The sequence below is a fragment of the Protomyctophum parallelum genome (genome assembly GCF_964188405.1).
Source record: "Protomyctophum parallelum genome assembly, chromosome: 21".
Taxonomy (NCBI): domain Eukaryota; kingdom Metazoa; phylum Chordata; class Actinopteri; order Myctophiformes; family Myctophidae; genus Protomyctophum; species Protomyctophum parallelum.
Window position 1 is genome coordinate 26,865,016 of NC_139713.1, and position 22,207 is coordinate 26,887,222.

A 22,207-nucleotide genomic window follows, 5' to 3' on the forward strand; every position below is an offset into this window, starting at 1 on the left:
AGGTAGAAACCTTGCATCTACATTCTCAATATTTCAAGCTTTTATCCCTAAATGAATGCCCTACTTCATCATACAAGACTGAAAATTAGCAGATCTACAAGTTCATAACACATCACGATGCAGTGCGTTGTGACTGTGAGCTTGTGATTTTCACCATTTTAAAAAGGGGTTTCTTAAATAATAAAAAAGGAACGGTTTAGGATATACAAGGTTTCCACCCGGCAGCAACAATATACCGGTACATGAGATCATAATACATTACTATATAGCCTACATATAGAGTAATGTTGTCTGTACATGAGGTCATATTATTATTATACACACGAGGAGCACGCAGGCTATTTGCCTGGCATCAGCAGTGATGGATGAGACATATTTACACAGTGTGTTGCATGTTTATACAGTATATGGAATAACAGAAGCATGCATCAAGTGAAGTTGCTACAAGCAAAATAATATTAAAGGTACTGTGGGAAATAAGAGTTACAGTACATGTTGTTGATGTCTCGCAGAAAGCTAGTATTTCCATATTTCATCTTTTATGATTTTTCTTTTTTTTCTTTTTATATATTTTTTCATCTGCTATTTTCGTTTTGGCATCTTGAGACTTTACAAGCTGGTTTCCACGTGACAGCAATGCTGATTATTGTGAATGAAATGAGAAGTACTCAACTAGTTAGCACTGCTGGCATCGCTGGGAGAAGGGTCTTGGTCTTTTCCATTCACATCATAGCTGGCCAGCGGGTCCTGGAATAGATGGGCGGTCCAAAGCAGCATGTAAACAAAATGCCAATGGCCATCAAATAAATCAAGCGTTCTTCTCCAGGCAGCTAGACAGTAAAGTGGATCAGACAGTTTATGTCCATTTCAATACTCCCAGTTGACCTTTATAAACATCGAGCCCAAATAAAAGCGCTGTTGGTAATATCAATGCTCTGCTATTGTTGCTGTCAGGCAGAAACCTCCCATCTCCATATTTATTTATTAATTTTCTTGGTAATGTAATACCCTACATCATATTATAGTGTCGCACAAAAGTAGCAAAAATAGCCACGCTTGGAGCTTGTACTCTAGATCTGCTATTTTTGGCTGCTATTTAAATCCTAAAAAGTAACAGTTTTGGACATGTGGGGTTTCCACCCAAACAGCAGTGCTATGCACTCGGTATATACACACTATGAAAGTAGCTCTGCCAAAATGTGCTTCTGATTAATGTCTTCTTCTATAGAGAATGTCCCGTCCCAAGGGCACTTACGTAATTCGCCTTGAGTTCTGGATGCGCTCTGTCGAGGCCATCATCCAGGACAGAGACCACCACTCCCTTCCCAGTGTGTCCTCTCATCCAGGCCCCCTCGATGTTCATGTGAGAGTGGCAGCCCCCCGACTCGTCACTGCAGTGCTGAGGAGGACAACGTCAGTTAGGAGGAAAATAGTGAGTTTATTTTTTCTTTTCTTTTTTTACTTGAACCCATTTAAAGACCTGAGGTAAATATACAAAGTAACCAAAGTTGTCAAATAATTGAAGCCTATACTGGAGTACAAAGTACACTATTTGACTCTGAGATGTATAAAAATGTACATACAGTAGCCTACTTAACTAACGTAAAGGCTCATTGCACATAGAGCATTTGAGCAAATTTCCACCATATCGATAATGAGTCACTGGAACAGTGAAACAACAACAACGTTGTAAACGTTTTGTTGTACTCAAGATATAAATTATTTGTCCAGTATATAGCTGCGGATAAATAATTACCGTAATATATGATTAGGTGAAAATGCAACGCACAATGTACCACAGGTTGTTCCACTCAGGATCATTGAAGTACAGTGTGTGTGTGTGGTTGGAGTGCAGCTGGGTGGCAGGAGGGAGTTTGGTCTTGATGTCGATGGAATAGATGTGACTGGCTCTGGAGTTCCTCTTCACTCTCCTAAGGACTGCCTGCTGCTGAAGCCACTCCACCTGCAAGATGACGCGCCGCCTGACTTTAATTTGTCATACGATTTTGTCGCCCCGGAAATAGCCGCTATACAACGCATTTGGTGGGCTTGTATATCGGCTATTTTGGGTTGGGACATGATTTGGCCACATAAGCGGCAAGCCTGATTAAAAATTTGTGGTACAACGGTGTTGCATGCCAGAAATATCTGAGTTCACAGTGTCATGTAGGCTTAAATACGACAGAGAAGTACAACATATTATTCTCACACCTTTTGCGTAAAACAGTGAATTTATTATTTTATTTAACTAAATATATTTATTTATGTTTTGTGATAATAATCTAATTCTGCAAAGTAACTGTAGGCCTAATTTAGCCGTCAAACAATTTTATTGGGGTAACTTCTTTTTTTTTTTTTTACAATTTTTGTCCCTGAGATATAGGCTAGTGGAGTAAAAATACTGAAAATGTAAAATGCTGAAGAAAATAGAAATATCTCAAAATTGTACTAAGTAGCCTATACTTTACAGACTGGTGTCAAAGCGATGACACATGGTCAGCTTATGCCCCAACTCCTGACTTTATACAGCATGTTGTTAAACATTATTAACATACGGTACACTACACATTGTAGTATTGTGGGACAGATCAATTAATTACAATTTACAATGACAAATTTGTGTTCTTGTATCTTTGGGAGGGGGAGGGGGAGGGGGAGTGTGTGTGTGTGTGTGTGTGTGTGTGTGTGTGTGTGTGTGTGTGTGTGTGTGTGTGTGTGTGTGTGTGTGTGTGTGTGTGTGTGTGTGTGTGTGTGTGTGTGTGCGTGCGTGCGCACAGGGTAATTGCTGTCATACAGCTGATTAATAATCCAGCAGAGTCTCACATGCACCTCCAGTGGTGTCTCATTACCTTGGTCTCCTTGATGATGCCATCGGTGGCGTTCTCGTTAGGAGCAGGCGACCGCTTCGCCGTCTCACCGTGGCTGAAGCTGTAATAGTTCTTCAAGTCTCCGATCTGACAAGACAAACATCAAAACTTTCCTAAAATGAATTTGCCTTCAAAGTTTATTTTCCCCCACTGCCGTCTGCCGGTTTGACAAACTCTTAAATTATGAAGCCATTCCTTTTTATCTTTCATTAAGGTACGTACGTAACCTTACACCGGTGATAGATTTTCAGACGAGGGCAACCTGAGCCTGGCCTGGACAGCTCACCACGCAGACTCCTAGTGTGTGTGTGTGTGTGTGTGTGTGTGTGTGTGTGTGTGTGTGTGTGTGTGTGTGTGTGTGTGTGGCGCGCGTCCGTGCGTGTGTGCGTTCAGGCGTCTGAGCGTGGAGTGGCTATTATATTTTAGCGCCTGCAGCTTAATTATAATATAATGCCATGATGTTAGCAGGACTCTTGATGGAGAGCTTAATCCCAACAGTATATAGAAATTATTCTGCAACAATGAATTAGCTCATGATGAAACAGCCTAGAGTTGAGGATGACAAAATTGTTTATTGGGGCTAAAAAGGTGCAAAGCATGGCATCCTTCAGTAAATACAACTATAATTAATCATAGTCCACATCCTTAGTCAGTAAATAACCGTCATTAATCATAGTCACATCCTACTGTAATTCATACCGATAGTTGTTGTTTATGTTTGTTTTTCAAGTGGGACTCCAGCATGACATAATTGTTTTGTTTTATAAAAAGGCTGTCTTTATTGTTTTAGCAATCCCCTATAAGGGAAGTGTGACTTGACTGGGGGAGAGACATGACATTATGGTCAGAGTCTCAGGGACAAAATATCCAATCTGGACATATTACTAATTAAAACTCAGTTTAAACACACTCCATTTATACTTTAAAGCACATTGCAATACAATGTTTTGTGAGCTTGTAGATCTGTTGTTTTTTAAAGAACTCTTGACAAATCTCCACAATATAGGCTACAGAAAAAGAAGGGTTCATTATAATTTGACAGTGAACCAGATTAATTATCCCAAAATGTTGTGATGAGTGTGATGCGTCTCAGCAAAAGGCATGTTAGAGCTGTGTCTCAACGTACCTGACCCATATTTGTAAATCCATATTTTTCTGCTATCCTGTTTGCAGACTCCTGGTCCCCGGATATTCTTATCGCCCAGTCATTTGTGTACGTCATTGTTTGACAGAAGTGGAATAGAGCACCAAACCAAAGCCCAATGTAGATCACCATTCCTGCTGAGCTGCATACAAACTCCTCGTTGCTGTCAACCTGCACAGGGGTGCTCTTCTTTGTCTTTTCGTTTGTACGTTATTTCTTACAGCGATGAACCTGAAGTCTGATCTCAGAGTATGTAGCCATATAGGCCTATATGTTCCATCCACACATGCTTTGAACAACTGCTCTACAAAGCAGTCGTTTTCCAACTGAAGCATCAAAGACTCAGCTTCATTAAGAATGCCTACGAATAGGCCACCTATCACATTACTACTTCAATATGGGCTCCAGAGCTCAGCTAGAATATCCTTTGTAAGAATCCAACCTGTTCGTCTTCAGCGATACAGGTCGAGAGGGCACCTAAACACCTCAATGATACATTTACAAAATGCTAAATAAAATAATCATTATCATCATCATCATCATTATCAAACTACTGCTGCGTTCACAATCATGCAAAGCTACAGTCTACCATTCATTGTCATTCTGAGCCAGCCTGTGTATCCCATATATGGAGTTCTGTGCCAGGCCAGTCTATGACATCAGTACCATGACATCATATTGATGACATCAGCGTAACAAACTTGAGCCACGTGAGACACCAAGTGTGAGCTAAAGCGATCGAAAAATCCTGGCATTAAGAGTGGGCGTAATATCATGAAACATAGCCGCAGCCCGCATTGCACCAGTGCTGATCACGCAGAATGAACATGACTTAATTGAAGGCATTTCATTACACACCAATACCTCCCATTCAGCTCCCCCTGTTTTTCTGTAGCATTAAATCTTTTGTTTGTGACGATTGTGACACATCAGACTGTATATTCTGATAGGCAGCATGCTGCCCAAACAAAATCATCATGGAGGAAGTCATTTTCACAGCTGTTCTCCTCTACTCCAGTGGTTCTCAGCGTGTGGTCCGAGGACCGACTCTGAGACTATCATTTTGTACAGTCTCAGACTAAAACTAACACTGAGGGCCCTTGAAATTATGTTTGACATTCGTCAGAGCAGAGTCTTCCCTGCCGAATGGCCCACTGCAACCTCTAAACACTATACCTATATAGGCTAAGAAGTTTAGGGATAAGGTGTATACGAAAATTGGACCCTTAGATTTATTCACCAAAAGTAACAACACTGTTCCCCCCAGAATAAGGATGCCAGGGTTCAAGTAGCTAATGGCCCAGTGGCCCTGTGTGCACCCGTCCCCAGGTCTTTAACCACCAGGCCCTGCTGAGTGATTGAACAGTAACACCAGTGTGATTAATCACTCACTGTAGCTGTAAGGTGGGAGAGAGACAGGTGAGAACAGGAAACACAATTCTACAGCTGTAACACCAACATTCGATGACTGAAATTAATTCGGACACTGTTACACGACTCACCCGCATTTTACTTTGCCTCCAAGATCCGATCCTGGTCACAGCACAGATGTAACACCCAGGTTTCTACCCTGGGTCTTCTGTGTGTGAAACCAAACATTTGACCCCTCATCCAAGAGGCAGTCTCACCTTGGTCAGGGGAGATTACGGTCCTTACACACCTGGGGGCTGGGGCTTTTTTCATGCGCTTTAATTCACCTGAAGATAAATTATTTATATTTAAGGGACTAAGCCCAAAGGGACTTCTTGGACCCTTATTTTATTTGTCTGTTTTTTTTCTTCTCCTTCTTGTGTGCTCTGTTGTTATTATTATTATTATTATTATTATTATGTCTGTCCGACTGTCTTTATCTATCTTTGCAACTGTGAATGAATGCAATGTATGTTGTAGTTGTTTTTAATGTTTTGTGTTTTGTAATATGTTTAGTGGGACCCCAGTAAGACTAGCTTACTGCCATGGCATCAGCTATGGGGATCCTTTTCAAATAAGCAAATAAACAAATGGTACAATATGAAGTGCACTGCTATGGCCTATAGTAAATCAGTGTTACATACATAATTGAAAAAATCTTGGAGACTTGGCATTCAGTAATTGCATGGGTCAATTATGATCAAAAGAAGAACATTATAATGATGTGTAAAAAGGGGGGGGAGAGGGCCATAAATAAAAATTAAGTCTGACACATTTGTCCATGTATACGGACATACGGACTCTCTCTCTCTCTCTCTCTCTCTCTCTCTCTCTCTCTCTCTCTCTCTCTCTCTCTCTCTCTCTCTCTCTCTCTCTCTCTCTCTCTCTCTCTCTCTCTCTCTCTTCCTTCATTGTCGCGCCCGGTCCCTTTACGCCAGGCCTGTCGCACTACATAATTATGTTTACGTTTACGCACGCGCGCGCACACACACACACACACACACACACACACACACACACACACACCTACGCACTGTGTTTGTTACAAGCTCCGTTTAAGTAAAAAGATTTAAACTACTCGTGATGTAACATTTCTTGACATGGACGTCCAGAAATGTCGTCAGTTTTACCCTTGGCTATAATGTTTTACCAGGATGGTGAAACAGAAGTCCTCCATTCTAACTCAAGTGAGTTTCTTCTGCAGGTGTTTGAGCTATAATTAGCTGCTTAGCATTTCACTTTGATGCTCCTTGGTAAAGCAGCAATAAGTTAGTTTAGGATGAAGCATTGAATTTGACGTTGTTTTGTGTGATGTGATATGAAGTTAATAGTCAGAATATGTTGTATTATTGAGCTCTGTTTGATTGTGATGCTGAGATCATGAGATGCAGGCCTAGGCCCGATGATGAATTCCTGTTCTGTTCTTTAGCTACATAGAAGTGTCTATTTGTATGTCTCTAAATGTTTTGATGAATTGAACAATGTGGACCCTGTTGTAAACAAGTGTAATGCTTAATTGGGTCGTCCACTCACAGTTAACAGTCTTTGTATTGAGTTTGTGCTTGAAATGTACTGTCATTCTACAAACTGTTAATAAATATTTCAATCAATTCAATCAATCAATCAGACTCAGTAGTGTAAAGTAACTTGAGTACATTTGATTTTTGTGGAGTATTTCTGGCTATTTGGACACGTGATTCTAGGCCTCTAGAAATGTTTAAGATGTGGGGTGGGGGGGGGGGAGATTTGAATTAAATATTTTGCAAAACAGTCATGGAAGGGGGGACCTTCTGAGAGCTTCATGGGCAAAGATAATACAAATCTCAAATTGGGCCTCACAAGACCTCACAGACACCTAGCCCCTCTCGGAACCCTTCATAAAGCTTTTCTGAAATTTTGATGAGTTTTATGTAGGGTCCCTGTTCATGACTATATTTTCGTATGGGAATTCTGGAACGCGGATGATAAACATGCTCTCTAAGATCCTATCTGCGGCGTGTGACAGCCTTTTTTTGCTTGAGTTATTCTGAATTCGGGAACTTTAAGTACCTATACATCCCGCTGCGAATATCTCCTGTGGCGCGGAAGCCGTTAAGTATTTTTAATTTGAATTGTTTGACCGATTTGGTCGCTTTATTTCTTCTTGTTTGTTTACCGTTTATTGTACCGCCTCCCGGTGTGCGGTTGGCTTGTGTCGGCTACGTCCCTGCCTCTGATCTGCTCTGTCATAGCTATAGCGCCACTAGCTAGCCAGATAGGCGGTACAATGAGGTGTCAATAAACAAGGAAAGAAGAGAAGAATCAAAGCGACCAAATCGGTCAAACAAAGATTAAAAATACTTAACGGCTTCCGCGCCACAGGAGATATTCGCAGCGGCATGTATAGGTACTTATACTTCACATATTCAGAAACCCTCACACGAAAAAATGTCGTCAAAGAGCGCAGACAGGCGTTATCCATGTTGTTTATGTTTTATGAATGTCCGCGTACCAGGTGGCATGGTACTGATGCAACAGGACCCAATGCACTGGGTCTAACAAATGTCAGAAACTTCAGTAGCATTGGGTTCTGCTTGGAGGGCTAACCATAGACTGTAAAAAATATGGACAAAGCGTTCCCCGGGTCTAACATGAACGTAAAATGAAGCCTGTAATAATATGCTAATTCCTGATGTAAGTCGCCATCTTTGGTACCAGCTGGCCATTGGCTGGCTCCGTTTTGTATACCAGCTGGTCATTGGCTGCCCAGACAACGAGGCGGGACTTCCCCCCTTCTTCTCCGTTGGTTTTTATTTTGACTCGAGTGGGAGGGGAATCCCGATCATAGACTGTAATGGTAGCCACGCCCCTCAGAACATACGCGATGGTTTTTTTTCTTTATGGTCATTTTTTTAATTAATGGGACCATAATTTTCCAAAAAGAATATTATGACATTAGAAATGAGACTTTAAACTAGTGACTGGAAGAAGAAAGTATTCATGACCATGTTTATTAAGGTAATACAGTCTAGGTGAAGTTGGGCCAAAATACATGGGCCTCTATGGAGCTATGGGGCTTTTTGGGTCCGGTCCAGCGCCACAACAGGCCATTATATGAACTACCGATTTCAAATGAGGCTTCACGAAATATCTGGCTGACTGCCCCCCTGGGGCTAACAGACACCCAAGTGTGGAGAAATGTCACCCAATTATGCCAGATTTTGGTCCCAAAATAATTTCTTTCTAACCCTTCAAAAACACATTGTTTACGTGTTTTGTTTATTTTTGTACACTTTTATTTTGTTTTTAAAGGAAAATGATGCCTCATATGGTACCCTTGTCCTGGAATCATCCTTGAAACAACAGCTGAGAGGTACAGATTTGGCTCCCTGCCTCTCTCCATCTTCCTGGTTTGGAGTCATCCTTGGAACGACAGCGGTGAGTGAGCGTGCTGTGTAGGCCCTTCTAACGCATGCTATCTTACAAACACACATCATTAGGCCCGTCACGATTATGACTTAAAAAAAACAATTAATTAATTGTTTCTTGAATGAATAAAAATTTAACAATTTAATTGCATGGTACTAACGTCATGAATAAAACTTTTCTGACTTTTTTAAGGCTTTGTAAACAAAAGCTGCACAGATGACGAATAACTTGCATAATTCAATAACTTCATATGAAAAAATACTTGAGTAAAAGTAGCAGATCTACGATCTCAAAACGATTTTGAGCTTGATAATTCCACCATTTTTCAACATGGAAATGATTATGACTAACGATTATAACTATTCCAAAAGTATTGCGATTATCACAAATACTTAGGTGATTATGTAATAATTGTGACAGGCCTAAGGTGTGTGTGTTGGTGGGACGGGGTTCAGAATCTGTAATTGATTGGCCCGACGTTGAAATTGGCCCTACGTTGAATCTGCGAGCTGGACGATGTTGAATCTATGAGCTAGTGCACATGTGTACATGGTCGGCCCATAATGGGCAGGCAGGTCCTGCAGGTCTTACCAAAGTTCTTGCTGTGGGCCACAATGGAGCGGAGATGAACCCAGCAAACCCTAGTATGACCCGACCGTGGTCCAGTGCGCCCCAGCGACTCTGCCTCCCGTATCTCAGGGGAAGCAACGTTTTTGGTTTCAGGTGGTTGACGTTGAATCTCTTGTAGTTTTCTTGTCAGGTAGCCAATGTTTAATCTCTTGTAGTTTTCTTGTCAGGTAGCCAATGTTTAATCTCTTGTAGTTTTCTTGTCAGGTAGCCAATGTTTAATCTCTTGTAGTTTTCTTGTCAGGTAGCCAATGTTGAATCTCTTGTAGTTTTCTTGTCAGGTAGCCAATGTTGAATCTCTTGTAGTTTTCTTGTCAGGTAGCCAATGTTGAATCTCTTGTAGTTTTCTTTTAACGTTGCCAACTGTTGAATCTCTTGTAAAATGGTAAATGGTAAATGGTGCATTTATATAGCGCCTTTATCCAAGGCGCTTTACAGAGATTGTGCATTACATTCACCCATTCACACACACATTCATACACCGATGGCAGCGGAAACCATGCAAGGCACCAACTAGCACATTGGGAGCAATTAGGGGTTCAGTGTCTTGCTCAAGGACACTTCGACAGTAACTCTGGGGGAGCCCGGGTTCGAACTGGCAACCTTACGGTTACCATCCAGGCACTCTACCCCTGAGCCACCGCCGCCCCTCTTGTAGTTTTCTTGTCAGGTAGCCAATGTTGAATCTCTTGTAGTTTTCTTTTAACGTTGCCAACTGTTGAATCTCTTCTAGTGGCATAAATTAACAGATATGAATTAATGCAGGTCCATAGTATACCGTATTATTTACCGTACTATAGCTATTAAAACATTGTAGTGTTGTGGCTGTTAATGGACTGTGTGTTTATGTGTGTGTGTGTTTCATTCAATGAAACAATTTACGAATTTCATTTCTTCAAGACAATCTACGAATTTCATTTCATTCCTTCAAGTCAATCGACGATTTTCATTCGTCTGTCTGTCTGTCTGTCTGTCTGTCTGTCTGTCTGTCTGTCTGTCTGTCTGTCTGTCGTACGAATAGCTGCAATATAGCTGGGTGACCTAAAGTGGCACTGTTGAGCAGCCTAAAAGGGCTTATTGCTTGTCCCGTATATATTTATTTTGTGTAATGAGAACAAAACATGATTATTACATGGCGATAAAGCAACACACATTGTCTTTCCGTAACGAGGTTGATTGTCCACAGCATATGAACTCATCCATCGCCAAATGGCAGGAGCGATAGTTCAGCTACCGCCACCATAGACTTGTTTTAGAACGAGTTGTAAGATTTGCGGTAATTCACGATTATAATTTTTTTCAATTAATGTCCCTTTAAAAATAAGGGCCATAATACGTCCTTGGCAGCTGGGGATTTCATGAAAAAGAAGTTAAATAAGTCCTTGGCAGTGGTTGAGTGAATGATGCCTCAACTACAGTATATGGTCAATCTAGTTTTGATGAGAAATACTCACCAGTGACAATCATAGTTTACTTCGAGTCCTCATGCCCCCAATGTCTCCTGACCTTTGGTAGGGCTACTCTGTGATCTCCCCCCCAGCACCGCCACCGGGACACCCGATCCGGGGCACGGCACTAATGTAACACCCAGGAATTGAACCTGGGTCTCCCACGGGGGAAACCAAACATACAGTACCGCTCAGCCAAAAGGAGACATCAATTATTTCTTGATGAAACTCAAGATAACAAGACAGCGTGGGGTCTAATAACAGCGTGGCTTCTTTGTGGATCTCGGACGTCATATGACCAATCTGTGTCATCAGTCATCAATGACATCAGTGCTACTGTGATGTCGGTCATCTCCATATTTAGGCAATGTTTCAGCCCAATCCGACCTTCATTTACTTTCAGTATAAACTTTAAGTTCTAAGAATTAAAACCATGGCCTATATTGGCAGCATTTGCCCGACAGATGCCCGACAGACGCATGCACTCTCTCTCCCAGACGAGTTGACTCAAAATACTGTCAATGGGCGTGCAGCTGTGACATACTACCCCTGGGCCTGGCCCATAGAGTATTAAAAGGATAGAGAGCGATAACCCCCCCCCCCCCCCTGCTATTCATTTCAGTGGCGTTTTGAAGCACACGGAAGAACCGTCTACTTCTGTGCAAAGTGCAAACGGGCGCTCAATGTTAAACCCCAGCTGCACGGGTCATAACTCCATGGGTCCGCCTGCAGTACCACCTCTTACCAGTGCTTCAACGTTGGAGAGCTGCACTGGGGGCTTGGCCTCGCCCCGTGCCAGGCCCCCTCTGGAACGACAAAGACAGCATCTGCTCGGAGTCCACTCATGGCAGTGGATTTTAAGTTGGCCTATGACTCATGGGCCTTTATTGGGCCCAGCTGTTCCCTATTCTGGGGTTGCATCCTTTCAAAGGCTGCATTGGAGGACTTGATTGCATCACAGTAAGGTGACCAGGGCAGCTGTACGGAGAGTCCGTGCTGCTGGAAGAGCTCCCCCACGGCTGCATGGATCTTCTCTGATTGGTCAGTACTGACGGGGCAGGTTCTCTGATGGGTCAGTACTGACGGGGCAGGTTCTCTGATTGGTCAGTACTGACGGGGCAGGTTCTCTGATTGGTCAGTACTGACGGGGAAGGTTCTCTGATTGGTCAGTACTGACGGGGCAGGTGGATCTTCTCTGATGGGTCAGTACTGACGGGGAAGGTGGATCTTCTCTGATTGGTCAGTACTGATGGGGCAGGTGAAGAGCTCCCCCACGGCTGCACGGATCTTCTCTGATTGGTCAGTACTGACGGGGAAGGTTCTCTGATTGGTCAGTACTGACGGGGCAGGTGAAGAGCTCCCCCACGGCTGCATGGATCTTCTCTGATTGGTCAGTAGTACTGACGGGGCAGGTTCTCTGATTGGTCAGTAGTACTGACGGGGCAGGTGAAGAGCTCCCCCACGGCTGCATGGATCTTCTCTGATTGGTCAGTACTGACTGGGCAGGTGGATCTTCTCTGATGGGTCAGGACTGACGGGGCAGGTGCTGGCAGTTCACTGACTGTTCATGGCATCTACTTTGGCTGTTTGTTCCCGTCGGTTGTTGGATAGCTGGTTGGGCTGGGGCAACAATATCTTGGCGGACTGTTGTTTGTGGGCGCCAGATGTTCCCGAGGGGCGATGCTTACTTTGGCTCTTTTGCTTTTGCACTAATAAAGAACAATTGTCATTTTGCCCATATGGATGTGTGCCCACAGAACATCCACTGCTCCCTGACATTCTAGTATAGACCATTTTCCAGGCCGATGATGCACTCATACTGGATATCCGCCAGCCCAAACTTAAGGTGCAGCATTTTATCGTCCAATAATTTGGACGATAACACTGCAGCTGTGCTTCCAAGCTCCTGTCACAGTCTGAATCCGCGTTACCATGGGTGACACTCCCGGAGAGCACCATAGATATGGTACATATAGTGGCCATCGGACAGAATTCCTCTACGGACCCTGGTGAGAGAAGATCCTGTGTCGATATACTGTATGCCTGAACTTGTTGTTTTGCAGCTTGCAGTCAAGATAGATATCGGCCTATCTGACTGGTCAATATTCAGTGGGAGGGGAGGAGAGATGGGACTACAGTTCAATCACTGTGTTATTTAATGCTTTCTGTGAGGTGGAGAGGGACTCGGCGACACTCTCTCTCCCTTACTTATCTCCTGCCTCAACCCACTCTGCTTGTCTTTACATGAGCTGGAACAGTCCCTGAAGTATTGGCCAGAAACGTATTGCCTCTTGTAGGGCACTATAGAAACCTTCATTGGCTGAACACAGATATGCTCTTGGAGTTGATCAGGACAGAGCGCTTGAAGCGCTTGTCCTTCCAATGCCAACACAAGGTGGGCAGCCGCTTCGTTGTCAGACCAGCCTATGAGTTGAGATGCTATTTCAACCTGGATGTTAATAGACACTGTTGGTGCGAGCCACCAGCGTAGCAGGGGAGTCATGGGTGTCGCCGGGGACCGGGGACACTGAAAAAGCAACTCGTCAGTAAAACAGGAGGGTGAGGTCTGGGAAAATCCAGTAAAAGCTGTGGTAGGGAAATACTCATACTACAGTCTCCTTGGCACTGGGCAGTGGAACTTGGGTGGATCTTGAGGATGTATTTTTTTTAATGCAGAGCTGTCAAGACCGTCAAGACCAGAAAGTAGTTTTTTGCCACTCAGTAGGCGTTCCTGCATAACTTCTGGGTTTGATGATGATGTCACGCGCACACCCTCTATAGCTTGCAGTGGAGCCTTCTGGCCAGAACAGTTTTGACCTGTGGGTGCATTCCAAAAAAGTACAATTTATGCAAGGAGGTTGTACAATTGTACCAAAATACTGTGTACTGTTTGGAGAGCAGAAAAAGCTCTTTCTGTAGTGGCTTTGTGACAAGAGCTGATGTTTGCCTGACTGCAGCGCAAACAGTCCAACAAACAATTGCTGGGATGACGGGGTCCTTCAAAATCCTTTTAGCTGTGCTCTCTCGGGCACCTCCTGGTGTGCCGCGGGGCCCCGCAAGTGGTGCACAACAGGCAATATTGTACACTACTCTGTTTGGGGCAGTGGGTGGGTGGGGTTAGGGTGGTTTGAGACATAATTATTTCAGAAAAACAAAATCTTTCTGAAACGCAACTGTATTTAGTATATATATGATATGTTAGAACTGACAAAACATGTTGGTGATGATATTGTTTGGGTCTATTCAGACTGTCGCATAAGGCAGGCAGCAATGTCTTATAATATCTTAGCAAAATAGGATTCCTCTTTTCTTTCCCCCATCACTGTGTTTTCTGATTGGAGTCAAAATGATGCATGACTTCATTTGCATGATTTGTAGATTGGACATATAATTAGAAAGCGCTGTTCTCTGCACCAGTAACAATCATCCTTCTCTTCATTATGGTTTAGTCCCCTTTGTTCATTTATTTAGCATTCGCTAAATAAGCCCTGCTTCTCAAAGTGGAGACCCCTAGGGGTCCTTGAGGAGGTTCCAAGTAGCCTGGTTAACCACAAACATTTAATTTCAAATTAAGGGTTTTCAAGGGGGAGTGGTTAACCAGGCTTGGTTTCAAGGGGGTCCCCAGCTAAATTATTTATTGTTCGGAACCAAATGGACCCTTGCAGGTCTGTAACTCTATTTGTACCATAATGGGTGTGTACACACACACGCACGCACGCACTCTCAGAGTTAAATTAACATACAATGCAGTAAAGAAAAATATCAAAATGGGGTGGGCTAATGGAAATCAAACTGTGGGATCCTTGAAATAAAACATGAAAAAATAAATGTTGAGGAGGATCATGGGTTTATGCAGTGAGCCAATTCGGTTTACAATATTTTCTTTGCCTCACAACATGGATTATTACTGTACAGACGTTGTTCTTGGCGAGCACTGGTGTCATAATTATGTCGCTAGAGAGATCAGCTTCATATTTATGAGGTTATAATAATTGTGATGCATACCGGAGGATATCTGCTAATTAACTGGAATTATACTGTAGCTATACCTCTCTTTTTTTGTTGCATTAAGCCTCTGTGGTCTGCTGATTCGCTGCTCTGGGAAAGAAAGCCGACTCAGTATACTTTATCAATTTTGAGGTAAAGGAGCACCTGGTAATATAGCACATTTCTCATTATTACACATATTAAACTGTGACAAAATAAAAGGATACCCTGTACGATGTGATACCTATGGAATTATGTAAAATCTCACACATTACAGTTGTGACATTTTCAAGTCAGTTTTCTGTAAATGTACAATGGGCTGTGCATGGGTGGGGGTGATGCAATTCTTACAATTAGCTGGCTAACTTCTTGCTTTGTGAAGCCCCCCGATCTACAAGCTCACATTGTGTTGCAATGTGAGCTTGTAGATCAACTATTTTCACTGAGCAAGCTCGTCGAACAAGTATACAGTATACTGTATCATGCTCAAGTGCATGAATGAATGCATGTTAAATGCCCAATTATTTCTCTTGGATTGAACTTGTAAATGAAAGGTTCAATATGCACACTCTTTATCATATAGTGCTCTTTGGAGGAGAAAATAAACTGGATGAAAGCTGAACAGAACAAAGAAAAAGCACCTCTCGGCAAAGCAGTCAAACGACTTTGAAGTTATCCAACAGGTCCTCGAGAGACCGACTTTGATGTTCATACGTTTTCTCTCAAACAGCGTTAAATTCCCATGAAAAGAATTGTCAAAAAATGTTCTTGGGCATGCACCTTGTGTGGAAACGGTCATGAACCTTCTTACTGTTTTGCAAGCTGTCAATGTACACAGATACAGCTATGGGTTTCCTGCGTGCACCCCTGGGGCAGGGTGTCTAAATGTTCCATTCTAAAGTTTTACTTTGGTTTGTTTGGACTATTTGCTGATTTGTATTTGTATTCCGACAGTTTGAAAACACAGAACCTGATTAGCTATTTAGAGGGTCCTTGACTTGAAAAGGTTTGAGGCTTTGAGCACCACTGCATATTTATACGTTTTTCAGAAAACTGTTAGCATTTAGAAGACATTCTTTCTTAACGGGTTAAGAGGCTTCTGGGTTTGTTTTCATACCGGTAGGGCTCGGTTTTGCTACAGCTCAGACCGAGGCATAAACATTTACCTGTGTGTGTGTGTGTGTGTGTGTGTGTAAGATGTTAAAAGTATTTAGGACGTCCGTTGAGCCGATTCTACTCTATGGCAGCGAGACATGGACACTTTCAAAGAAACAAGAGAATCGGTTGGATGGCACTTACACCCGCCTTCTAATGAGAGCGCAAAATCTGTCTTGGAAGAGCCACCCATCGACTGATCTAATATACGGCAACCTTCCCCGTGTTTCTTCACTAGTCCGATCCAGAAGAACACAGTTTGCCGGCCACTGCTACAGAGCTGACAATCAAGTTATATGTCCCTTCTTCTCTGGAGTCCTGCCTCAAAGCAGACCAGAGGTAGAAAACTGTCGTTCCCTGATGTCATCGCTAGGGACACATGCATCAGTAAGCAGGAACTGGGGATGGCAATGAAGGACCGGGAAGTCTGGCGTGGCATTGTGAAATCCATGATCTCGACCGCGGTCGTAAATTTTGATGATGACTGTAATGTATCATTGCTTACTGGGGGGAGGGGATTGTTTACCCATAGCACTGTTCAGTAAATTATAAAAATCCATCCAGTAGCACTAGCACGTTCCATGCAAGCCTTTTCTGGTTCAGGGCTCACCACGTTCGCGGCCCAACCATCTGACTGATCAGTGGAACTAACGTAGTATACATTAAGTTCCTATTTCTCTGTATCACATTGAATACCAACCTATTTTAGAGGGGTACACCGGTTTAAAAATGCCATTAACAATGAACAGTGAGTTTAATGTTTGTTTTGTCCGTCACTGAGCAAATCGACACATGTCAGAGGAAAACCTCGGCCAATAAGGGACCACGATTCTTATAAACTGCTATTTTGTTATGTTAAATTGATGTCATATGTCATACAGTATGCGATGTTGGTAAAGCGCCCCTCACCTCACACGGGTGTATTTTATTTATTAATACATTCATCTTACAGTGTTGTGTTGTGCCAATTATTTGGGGGCCCACTTGCAATATCCCAGTGGGCCCCATGGGAATGGCTGCAGTTTCGTCACGCTGCAATTTGGGCCGGTGGCTTTATACAGTAAGCTGCTTGTTTTACACATACTGTACTCAATTTGACCAGTGATGTCAGTCATGTCTGTCTGATTGACTGTAACATCCTCCTTTGTTGTGAGTGTGTTAAAGTGAAACATCGCCACATAATAAAGTGAACTCGCTATAGCAGCCATAAGCTCAATGACTCGTGCAGCATTGCTGTATAGCTTGGCTGTTTGCTCCCCCAGTATGCAGGGACAGTTGTATTTGCTTTCATATGCCTATTATGCAAGCTTGTTGATGCCTCCAGACACAGTTATTTTCTGCCTCTCCCTTCATTTCCAGTGGGCGCCCGCCAGTGATGTTGCAATGAATTGCGTGAACCAACTTCTGACCCTTGATGTTTCTTGCACGGGGGCTTAAAATAGGCCCAGTGTTCCTCCATGGCCCTTTTTGCATAATTTATACTTTGTCGTGTGATGGTGTCAGGCGCCGGAGACAGCCAATCTGCAAGCTCTGCTACGAGCTGAACTTGTAGATTACCCATTTTCAATTGCCTGATACCAAATCGCAAGGAAAAAACTGTCTTTTGTATTCCCTCGCTGCTCTTCGGCCTTGACGGGGATAAGTCTGGATAACCAGTGACGACCTCAAGACCATCCACCTGCTATACTACAGCAGCAGCTACTGTATGTCGCTTGACGGCGGTGTTGTTTGCAGAACATCTGTTATTTTTGGTGAGCGTCACGATAATGCGACAAAACCTATATGAGGCTTTACTGTGACAAAACTGCTGCCTCGCTTCCTCTCAATCTGAAGCTTTCCTCTCTTTTGTGTTCCAGCCCCCTTTCAATAGTGCTGCACCGCTGCTGACTAAATACTTACCTGCCTCGGCCCAACCTCCATCTCTCTCCTCCTTTCTCCTCGTCCCCTCTCTCGCACGCGCGCACACACACGCACACCTGGCGGACCAGGAAAATCCTCCTCGCCGTCTATTTACTACTTGTGAGGGACATCTGTCCCTCACAAGTGTAGTAATGCACGCACGCAACCATGCACACTCTTTTCTCCCTGGGTTCTTTGTAGCGCACTGCAGGCTCAGATCCTCCGTGCTCTGCTCTCTGGGTAAACGTGCTCCAGTCTGTCGTCAGGATTACAGGCCGTGCTGTAGCGGATTAATGACTGACAACTCTACACTCCTCACAGCAGCACGGAGGGAATATGTACCTCGTTGTGTAGGAGAAGAAAGAACTGTGGGAGAGATAATGCACTGTATTGGTGAGAGAACAATTATGTTAGCTGTGGCTGTGTGAAGTGTTAATACCTGCTCCAATTTCCGATGTAGGCTGCTTTTAATGGCGTGGCTAGCCATCTATAAGAGGGTCGGCCGGTGTGTTTGTCCGGAAGTCAATAGGGCTTGAAACTTGTCATGAGTAGGCCCATAGGTCAGGAGCCTATCTTTCTGTAGCATGAGGTGGCTTGATGTACAAGTACCCGCTGGACATGACTCTAGTATGTCACATTTGGTACAAAGTACACCCCCTGGAAATTACTCTAGTATGGCACATGTGGTACAAAGTACACCCCCTGGAAATGACGCTAGTACAGTATGTCACATGATGTACAAGTACACCCCCTAACACCCCCTAGAATTACACTTTCACATGAGCTACCAAGTACACCCCCTGGACATGATGCTAGTATGTCGTAGGGACTTAACCCTCAATCCAACCCTTGCTTGAGTGCCAAGCAGGGAGGCATCAGGTCCCATCTGTATAGTCTCCCAAAGCTCAGGGCAGACTCTAATCATAAGGCCACTGAGCTGAGCAACCCAACATCATGATGACATGATGACGTCCTCTGACTCCTCCGGTGACGTTCAGGACTAGGCCAGATCCCAGCCCTTATGGGAATGATCTTTTCCAGGACGTCTTCACCAGTTGAAATAATATAGCTTATTCTGGGCCAGATCTGACTAGTTATGAATGATATGACTTAAGTTGATCTGGCCTCGATCGGACTCTCTCTGATTCATCCAGGGACATCCGTCTTAGTGGGCAGAATTTATGTTGGTTGAAATCAGGTGATATTCTGGGCCAGATCTGACTGGTCTTGGTCTAATTCGCCCAGGTCCTGACCGTGCTTGCTGGGAGCTTTCACGCCTTATGCTTAACCTGGAAAAAGCAACAAAAATGATGGAGCTTACGCAAAAACGGATTTCACCCACATCTTTAAACCTGTAAGCAAATAAAGACAGTCATTCTAGATAATAGATCAGTGGTTCTCAAAGTGGGGTCTGAGGACCCTCAGGGGTCCTTGGGTGGGTTCCAGGGGGTCCCCAGCAAAATGTGTTAGCATCACTATCATTGTATCCCCTTATCGATATTTTATATACGTTTTATCCCTGGCACCATCAATATATTTGTGGGTCCTGTACTTGTAAAGGTTTGAGATCCACCATGACATCATAGAATTGATGACTTCACAGGCTGGCCACGTGAGGTCTGAGATCCACATAATGAGTACACATGGCCACACACACACCTGTGTTTTCCCCACATTTGCACCTCATTGGAGTGTGAGGTGCAGTTCATTTTGAGAGCCCTGAGACCTCTGGTGAGCTGTATTTGGTATGCACGCACGAAGCGAAAGAGAAAAGTTGGCAGCCACAGTACGGCTGCCCAAATGCTCAGCCAAGTGCACTATCTCTGGACACTCAGGCCAGGGGCACTTTTCTGAAAACGTGTACAGAGAGAGATCACCCTCCGGAACATTTGAGAGTGTGTATGTACTGTTCAGCCCGATGAGACAGCCTGGAACATCAATACTCCAATAACTGTTCCGCAAACCAACAAAACAATCAGCTGCCTTCCTCCCCGATGCTTTGTTCTTAGTGCAGTGGTTGTGTAAATGGAAATAAAAGACATGGTGGGCCAACAACGACACTCTTCTCACTCTGAGCCTCAAATCCTCTAAAGCACTGATTTTCCACCAGGGAGTCGGGGTCGCTTACAAGGCTGTAACTGAGTGTACAAATGGTGCCATTTGTACACTCAGATTTAAGTAAGCACTGAGGATTTCCCTTTCTTTTTAAGTGTAGTTTGTGGTCATAGAGTAAAAGTATTGGCATCAAAATGTACTTAAAGTACAAAAAGCAGAAAGTACTCACTATGCATATTGCATAATGTCCCATTTCATGTACACAAATATTTAGAAAATAGTCAATGTATAGCCAAAGTGTTGTCTGAGATTTAGTGGAGTAGAAGTAAAAGTATTGGAAATACGCAAGTAAAACTGTACAGTACTGAAGTAAATGTACTTAGTTACTTTCTGTGTCTGAGCAGCAGCCGTATGAGAGCCAAGATGCTCTGCATGCATGCCCTCCTTGTGTCACTTTGCATAATCTAAACACACGCATGCATGCACACACACACACACACACACACACACACACACACACACACACACACACACACACACACACACACACACACACACACACACACACACACACACGACAGGCTCTGATATCGGTCGTGGCTTCCCTGTGGAAGTGGAACAGCATGTGACCGGTCTATGACGTCAGTACTGTTGTCTTTGTGTCTTGTTAAGACATATTTTTCAAGAAGGGGGCCCTGTCCAAAATAGCAGCGATACAAAAAGCTGCTGCAACAACATAAAACAAACAAGCAACAAGTTATATCTCAACGTTTCAGCACAAATCCAACGTGTGTGTGTGTGTGTGTGTGTGTGTGTGTGTGTGTGTGGTGTCACACACTTTATAATATAGACTTTTTAAGACATCTCTTAAAGCACGTTTCCTAGTGTAAATGACTCATTATTATTATTATTTTTTTAAAGATATGTTTTTGCGGCTTACGCCTTTATTGATTTTTTAAGGGATAGAAAGTAGGCTGACAGGAAACGGGAGAGAGATGGGGGGATGACATGCGGTAAAGGCCGTGTCGGGTCCGGGAGTCGAACCCGCGGCACACCGCGACTGGATCACCAGTCCGGTGCCCAGACCGTTACGCTACGGCCTGGGCCAAATGACTCATTATTAACCTTATAAATTCAGAGAACCGCCTGAAGCCGCAATGACAGAATGACACAAAGCTAAAGCAGTTGTGGTAAAATAATTTTATAGAGCAGTAATCCATATCTGAAATAAAGCATCCAAGCAGAATAGCTCTGACATATACAGAACTAAACTCTCTTATGTCTCATTTATTATAATATATTTTATTATATAATCTCTCAGCTCATGTGTGTGTGCGCGTGCGTCTGTGTGTGTGTGTGTGTGTGTGTGTGTACTGTACATATGTGCAGTAGTAGCATTTTATCAATTATATTAAAAGTTTTGAATATGGGTCATATTTGTTTTCTTTTTAAATATATCTTGTGACATATAAAAGCTGGTGTTCTGACCCTCATTCGTCCATTAGTGAAGATGAATTCTCTCAATCTCTCTCTCTGTATCTTTGTCTTCATACTCCGTGTATGCTCGGTTCCTGATGATCTGTTATATTGTCTCTTGTCGTCAGGCAGAAACCTTGTATCTTCATGTTTGAACTTTCTGTAAATGAATGCCCCACTTCATCATACTACAGTGTCACTGAATAGTAGCAAAAATAGCCAATCTACAGCTTGTAGTTCAGGTTTTTCCTTTTTTAACTGAAAGAACGTGTTTAATTGTGTCTGTGGGTTGTATAAATATTGAACCAATAAAAAAAGCATTCACAAGAGATAAATAATAACTTAATTGAAATGAATCCATTTGGAATAGCTTTTTTTCTTTCTTTTCTATTTTCTGCAACATAACAGTGTTGGACACACAAGGTTTCCACCCCACAGCGATATATATATATATATATATGCAGCTACCTCTCTTCAGAGTACCCCCCCACACACACACGCACACACACACACTATATTCTCTTCATCCTTTCCTAATTGCATCCTAACTCGGTAGTGATATTGCAGACTAAACTTCTTGGGTTTTATTTGACTTCAGCACTTTTTCTGTTTCACCTCCCTGCACCAATATCAAACCTGTTTCACCTCCCTGCACCAATATCAAACCTGTAGTTGCTGAAGATGCACTTTCAGCACAGTAACAACACCTGTGAGTCCCGTCATCAAACATC

The 22,207-nt window shown here is 43.2% G+C and overlaps 1 protein-coding gene across 1 annotated transcript in view; it reads right to left on the reverse strand.

Annotated features, from left to right (window-relative positions):
- Positions 1 to 12,278, reverse strand: part of pcsk5a (proprotein convertase subtilisin/kexin type 5a) — a gene marked incomplete at both ends in the record, with an annotated part of 49,958 nt that extends 37,680 nt beyond the window's left edge. Inside the window, 6 exons of the mRNA XM_083793331.1 lie at positions 674 to 747; positions 1,256 to 1,399; positions 1,790 to 1,963; positions 2,850 to 2,954; positions 11,650 to 11,710; positions 12,115 to 12,278. Coding sequence (XP_083649457.1) covers positions 674 to 747; positions 1,256 to 1,399; positions 1,790 to 1,963; positions 2,850 to 2,954; positions 11,650 to 11,710; positions 12,115 to 12,278 — 722 coding nt within the window. The remainder of the gene's footprint in view (positions 1 to 673; positions 748 to 1,255; positions 1,400 to 1,789; positions 1,964 to 2,849; positions 2,955 to 11,649; positions 11,711 to 12,114) is intronic.
- Between the last annotated feature and the right edge of the window lie 9,929 nt (positions 12,279 to 22,207).